General features: G+C 37.1%; 1 protein-coding gene across 1 annotated transcript in view; it reads left to right on the top strand.

Moving 5' to 3' along the window:
- Positions 1-7,500, top strand: part of LOC143041514 (uncharacterized) — a 103,184-nt gene that overhangs the window by 93,661 nt on the left and 2,023 nt on the right. Inside the window, exons 33-38 of the mRNA XM_076213478.1 lie at positions 694-788; positions 1,675-1,797; positions 4,215-4,339; positions 4,448-5,201; positions 5,366-5,606; positions 5,745-6,332. Coding sequence (XP_076069593.1) covers positions 694-788; positions 1,675-1,797; positions 4,215-4,339; positions 4,448-5,201; positions 5,366-5,606; positions 5,745-6,332 — 1,926 coding nt within the window. The remainder of the gene's footprint in view (positions 1-693; positions 789-1,674; positions 1,798-4,214; positions 4,340-4,447; positions 5,202-5,365; positions 5,607-5,744; positions 6,333-7,500) is intronic.

Genomic DNA, 7,500 nt, shown 5'->3' with positions numbered 1-7,500 from the left:
GAGTATATGATTGGTAGACAAAAACTAAGACTTGATCTTACATACATGAACGATGAAATTATGATTATACTAAAAATGTGCCTTATTTTGGCCTCGATTATGCAGTATAAGTATAAAACCTACACGAAAAATAAGGATAGTCTTAAAACTAGAAAAGGATCAAAGATGTATAACAAGTCGTACTGATTTTACTCTATCCTAAGCGCTAGTTGTTCGAGCACATAATTTTTCATCCCCTTATTCATTTGTTTATTTATCATTTCATATTTATCTATTTATTTATATTATTTATTTATTATTCTTTTATTTATTATCATTTATATATATATATATATATATATATATATATATATATATATATATATATATATATATATATATATATATATATATATATATATATTGCTGCTGCGCATCCTGTGCGCTGTGTGCATAATAGGAATATTGCTGGTTTTGCATTCTCATAGTTGTGAGTTCAAATTCCGCACCCAGCAGTGACCTTCCTAACAGTCTAAGCGCATGGGTTAAAGGTGATGGCTTCGGCCACAGTTACTCAGTGCCTCCGGCCGTAGGCTCCTCACCACCTTAAGTGGCTGCTGGTGTCAACCTCTAGTGGTAATGTCTTACGTTGTTCTTAGAATCTCTTTGATATACTATTTCCTGGTCTTATCCTGTCTTCTTTCCATATGACAGATGGAACTGAAAACATATTTTACGACATTCAGGAATCCAAAATTGTTCAATTCCTTCTCCAGCTTCAGGATATGAAGATCAGGCCTCCTGACGAGGTGAGTCTTTACATCAACGTGATTCTTATCCTTCTCTAGATATCATAATCTGGCTACAGGCAGACGATCTTATTCGACTCAAGTATATTTCAGATATGAACCCAAGGCAACAATATGGTTGCAAAACTCATTCCTCTAGTATAGAATGTTTTCTTAGTTCCCCAACTGTCTATTGTCCAGTGGCTCCCAACCTGAGGTCTGTAGTCCTTAGGGGTGTACAAGACACAAGAGAATCCATAAACCAAAAATTTGTGTTAGCTAGTGGATGACAGACGATTGAAATAACCTCATGGATGGTGAGAAACAGTACATCATAAAAGAGAGGTCTGTAAGCAAATAGGCGGGGAAACCACTGAGAATTCATACAGACGTCCTTCGAAAGCTATGGGTTAACTACCAAGTAACTTCGGTTTAAAATGTCGTCGTGGCCGAGTGGTATGCACCGAGAAGGAGAAATCTTATGGATCTCAGTCTGATTCTCTCAAAAAATAAACTATTTATCTAATCTGACGGAAAACGAGTGTACACTTGAGGGAATTGTCATAACAAGTTTTTTTCAGCAATAAGATTGACTAGTTTCTGTTCTTATATTCATTCTTGTGTCTAAAAAGTCCTGCAGCAGGTTTCATACATTAATACTTGTGTTCGTATGGAAAAATGATCATGTGGAGCTTTTGTATCTATTTATGTCGGTGCGCGTGATAAAAATAACATTTGTATCATACAGCCTGATGGTACTGCACTAATATGCTGAAAACAAACACTCTTTATCATCAATAAGTTACATAAGGACAAAAATCTGGGCTTTATACATGTGGCATCACATCTGTAATACGTTCGACGAAATTCATAGCGATTTCTATCCTATAGACTTCCTCCCTTCCAGTGGTTGACAGTAGCTCGGGAAGAGGCGGAATCGATGGTATTACAGCTGGACGTTTGGTTTGCTCGTAAGGACAGAGTGTCCATGCTATTTCTGTCAAGATTCACCGGACTTTCGCCATCAAAGGTAACTCCAGTTAATCCTTTCACAGTTGTTTCTTATCAGGGTTTCCTGTGTTAATATGGTTAGTAAAGTCAGCTCATTATTGTTGGGTTACTCTTATGGACCAGGTCTTTTCAACTCATTCTGTCACCCACGAACATGTTTGTTTCTTTAATATACTTCATTTACACTATTCACCCATCTTTCCTTTGGTCTAATCTTTGACACCTATGGTACTGTAGATTCCTAAATCCTTTGAAGATGTCTTCTTTCATTCATTCTCATAACATTACTTTTAAGAACTCTGCAATTCCGTAGTCTGTCATAAATTCGAACCCCAATCACATTCCTCAAGTATCTCACCCCCACTGCTTCCACACGACAGGTCTTTTTTGCATTCATTCTCCAGACTTCATCCCCATACATAGCAGTAGGTATATGTATAATTTTGTATATGTACAATTTTGTACACTCATTCTATCGCTTTCATTGGCAGGGTTATATCGCAATATATCCTTCAAAGTTCTTAAATTTTCCTCTTCCTTCCCACAGTGACCAGTCTCCATTCTTCACTTTCATATATGTACGTTCTCAAAGATCGATAATCTTTTTTGTTTCACTCCCCCCACATTTAAATGGACATCAACTTTGTATAATCCAACCTTAGATACCACCATAATCTTACTCGTGGTACCTTTATCTATTTTCTTTTACAGGATATCTTTCCAAACTTCCTCACCATCACCTGTATGCAATCCTATGACTGGTAGTAGAATAGTGCCATCCACATACACAAGTTGTTTATCACCTATTCATGTCCTACAAATCAGCACTGAGGAAAATGTATTAGAAGGGATGTTTAGGAGAAAATATGGTAGTGGGTAGATAAAAAAGAAAGAAAATCCATACTCAACTTCATTCAGCTAAATGCAGATTTACATTTGTTCACCAGGGGTATGTGCCCTCTGATATTTCTTATATGGTCGTTTGAATGGAGGTTATAGGTAAATGTCAGACTCTTAAAAGTCTTAGAATATTTATATATCCTCTTTTTCCAGTTTAGAAGACACTTTGTTCTATTGTGTGTGTGTGGATGACACTGTTATCAGTAATGATCTCAAATCATCTAAGTGATTACTTACTGTTTACCTGTTTGTTTGTTATTCAACTATACCTATGCATTTATTTATGTATTTTGTTTGTTGCATACATTATTATAGTTTTTTTTTATAATTATTATTTTATTATTATTATGATTTTTTTCGCATCCGACCTAGATATGGACCAAAAGGTCTCCTGTCGGCATGCTCCGCCTTTGTAATCCTTTGTAATCCTTTGTGGTGTACTCGTATTTGCACCTCCGAGAAAGCAAATAAGATTCTAGGAGTAATTGCGCGATCTTTTAATTTTAAAAGTTCATCTGTCATTTTCAAGCTATATTAATCGTTAGTTCGTCCACATTTGGCATATTCTGGTCACTGAATCTCATTAAAGATATTGACAGGTTGGAAAAAGTACAACGGCGAGTCACAAAACTGATTCCAGATATCAGAAATAAATCATACGAAAATCGACTAAAACATATGAATCGGTTTTCCTTAAAAAGACGTAGACTCAGGGGTGACTCGATACAGGTCTTTAAGATTCTAAAGGGAATTGACATCAAGGGTGACGAAATTTTGACACTGAATGCAAATAAGGCAAGAAATTATGGTTCCAAACTGTCAAGAAGTAGAATTAATTTGGAAGTGCAATGTAGTATAGTTCGAAGTTTTAAGATTAATTTAAATAAACATCTATGCAAAATGCTGTAATATCTGTCATTTGTTATGTTTTATTTATCTATCTACTATTATCTATCTGTTTATTTATTACAATTTATTAATTTGTTATTATCTATCTGTCTATTATTATCTATTGTTTATCTGTTTGTTATTTATCTTTGTCTATTTATTTATCTATTAATATATTGATTTACTTCATTTGATTTTTTCGCATCCGTCCTAGTTAAGGACCAAAAGGTCTCCTGTCGGCACGCTCTTCCTTTGTAATATTTTGTACTGGGTTTCATCCGAACTGATTGCATTACCTCTACGTATAGTTTACCTAGATCGGATAACATGCTTAACAGATTTTCTGTTTGCTATTTTCCTTTGTATTTTAGTGTCATCTGCAAACATGGTAACTAATAACCCATTCGTGTAGATTATTCTTTTTATTAAGCACATGACTGACGCCAGCACCAATCCTTGTAGAACAATATTCTCTGTCTGTAAACAGTTTCCTCTCTCACTGGAATCCTATGATTTTACATGGCATTTTGTTTTTATTGCTTCCTTACAGCGGCCATCCGTGTATTACTTTATTTGGTCCTTTCTTAATGCCTAGACCATGTACCACGAGAAGAAAAAAATATACATGGTGCATGTTTTATATTACAGTTAGCCGATTTGTGGATGGAGTTCAGAAAAGGAATGAAGGAGCTTCAGAAGAGCGTTGAAGATGTAGTTGCTTTTGGCAGTATCTATTTTGATATGTACCCTAATTTACCACTCAGTAATGAGAAGTAAGTATTTCCAATATGCGACCATACATATTTTTTCTTATTAAATCTCTGCATATAACCGTTCCTTTTTTTTAGATATAAAATATTCTCCTTTTGCTTGCTATTCAGGATATTCGACCTGGAGAAAGGGGTTCTTTTCAACTACGTGCAGTACCTACCAGTTTCATGGAGTAGTTTCACCCAGAGGCTGCAGTGGGATTTCCCTGAGAGTCTCGTTGCGGTTTCCACGCCAGAGAGGGTGCAACGGGTCTATGACCTCACCGTACAAGGGCTAGAAATGGACTTCTCGTCAATTCTAACACAAGCAAGACCCCGCCTCCCTCCCTTCGAAGCCACAGCTTCCATTGTTGGGCAGCATGTAACCACGTTCGACCAGCGTCACTTTGAGTTCCGGGGTATTTGTTCGTACCTTCTTACAAGGGACTTCAAGAGGAAAAGCTTTGATATTATTGGTCGTTACACAGATGACCACGGTGTCGTCAGGCTTGCCTCATTGATCATGAAGACTCAAGGAAAGACAATGGAATTAACTGTAGACGGTAAGCTTTTCATCGATGACGGCCAAGTCGAACTACCTTACAGGTTCAAAAACACTCATGAAGTTTCAACCATTGGTACTGGGGTGCATATGACCTATAACAAAAATGTAGCCGTGTCCTGCTGGCCTGCTACGAAGGCTTGTAGTGTGACGGTAGATGGCACGTTCTTCGGCCAGCTGTCAGGGCTGTTTGGCAATTTCAACAACGAACCAAGCGATGACATGAAGGGTCCAGGAGGTTCGGATGCTTACAACGTTAGACATTTGTCATATCTTTGGGCTGTAAATGACCAGCCATGTTACTCAGCAAACTACGCCAACCAGGTGAGGAAATATGGTTCTCTGAGTATTGTAATAAATATGGTCTGCCAGCTGAGTTCATGCTGTTAAAACAATTTTTTTAATGTTTTTTTTTTTTTTTAAGCTAGATCGGAATGAAATTAAATTAGTATGTATCCCTTTGTTACTTTTTTTTTTCTTACTTCTAGATTCAATATGAATCTCCCATGCCGATGGAAGACTGCCACAGGATATTTTTGTCAAAGGAAAGTCCTTTGCATGATTGCTTTTCTTCTGTTTCACCTGTTCCTTACTTTTGGAAATGCGTCAACGATCGGAGGATACATGCCTATGATCCAGGACAAGAGAAAGGGGTATGTGCTGCAGCCAAGGCATATAGCTTGCAGTGCTTCACGCAGGATATCATAGTACCACAGCTACATGAATGCAGTATGTATTAAAATTTCTCGTGGTTTTCTCTTTCGAACAGCGACTGCAAAATTCTTGACCAATAAATGCAGAAATCTGATAGTATATGATCAAGCTGAAGTATATGATAAATATCTGACGCACATAAAAAAATTTCAGAACACTGTATAGCATCTTCTGGAAAGCATGTGAGGCTAGGACAGTTAGAGAAAATAGAGACAACTCGGAAGGATAGTAATCAAGCTGATATTGTCATTGCCCTTGAAAGTGCCAAGTGTAATGAAGGTCGCAAGATGGAGCATTTCATAACAGCTCTCATCAAAGCTATGAGAATAAAGGGGAAAACTGATGTGAGGTTCGCTTTCGTGCCTTTCAATAGGGACAACAAACCAACAGCAGCCACAATAGGAGACAAAGTCTTCCATAGTGCCGACGAAATGAAGAATCTCGTGAAGAATATTGACTATAAGTTCCGAGCGTCTGTCAACGGGAGAGAAGCCGCTGTTCGTCTCTCTTCTGACTTAAGATGGCGTCCCGATGCTGTTCGTAGTGTTGTGCTTATTGCCTGCTCCTCCTGCGAACTCTCTAATCCAGAAAACTTCCAGTCTGTCCTCGAGGAAAAGAAAGTAACACTTCATCTCGTTTCTAAAATTAAAATCGAAACAATAGATGTCTTGGACGAGAGGAATAAAACTATGTCCGGAAGAATTTTAGGATTTGACGACACAGCAGCATATACCGTCAAAGGTTGGTTGATTTTTCTTTTAATATATTGCAAAGCACACGATCTTGCCCAATATTAACATAATTACCATTACGAATGTTCAAGTATTTACGGAATAACTATCCATATATATCACAAAAACAAATAACCCTTCATATATAAATTTGCTGATCCATTTATGAAGCTTGTCTACATAGGCATTCGCGTATATGTATTAATGTTTATCTACCCATTCAGTCATCAATCCATATGTTTATCTATCTACATCTATCTAACTACCCATTCATCTCGTAATCTGCCTATCTCTTTATTTATATTTCTGTCTACCTATTAAGTACTTATCCCTCACTAACCCATTCCCACGCAGTGGGAGGTGAGAAACCCCTGGTAAGGCAAAGCCCTGCCGGTTGTGGCAAGCACCTGGGTTTTCTAGGCCGATGTCGAGTACCCTCTCCGCCTTGCCAGGGCTGTCAGGAAGATGTAGTACTGGAATGGGACCTTTGCCTCCATCTGGGAGTGCAGCCCCGAGGAAGCTGGCACTCCTCTAGCCAGGTTCAAGAATTTCCTATATTAATTTCAACGACATTTCCTCCATTTTTCCTTTTAAGGAGAGCGGACAACCCACGACTGCTCTCTTACTCCTTCGACCAAAAGCTATCAAAATAGAAACTGTACTACGCTTACACAATACAAAATTTCTTCCGAGAGGAATCTATGCATTCACATATGTGTGTGTGTGTGTGCACATGCACACACACACATGTATATATACACATACTTTACTAAGGTGATGTTTTTTGTGTACGTTCAGATTTGATCTATTGGAGAAAAAAATTAAAATTATCCACTGAATATTCTTGTATTCTGGATCTATAGGTGGAAGACCTATACCTAACTATTTAGTTCAGTAAAGTAACATTTGATCACGAAATTTCTGAGTAAAATATTTTATATTTTTATAAAAAGTGATGCAGTACTCGTGCTAGGAATATACTTATTATGTGATTAAGTGTTATCAGAGCTGGATAAAACATTAAGTAAAATAAGCGCGTCCTTAGGGCATAAAGGGAAGAGGTTACACAGAAATGTTAATTATCATTATTATTATTTTTTTCATTTGATTAGCTTTTTCAATTGTAATATTATTTGAATGGGAATCTATTTTTCTAAATAAAGTCTAGCTACAAAAGA

The sequence above is a fragment of the Oratosquilla oratoria genome, chromosome 31 (genome assembly GCF_046742065.1).
Source record: "Oratosquilla oratoria isolate Oo_2021 chromosome 31, ASM4674206v1, whole genome shotgun sequence".
Classification (NCBI taxonomy): Eukaryota; Metazoa; Arthropoda; class Malacostraca; order Stomatopoda; family Squillidae; genus Oratosquilla; species Oratosquilla oratoria.
The sequence above is the reverse complement of the archived record's forward strand: the minus strand, read 5'-3'. Positions and strand labels throughout refer to the sequence as shown.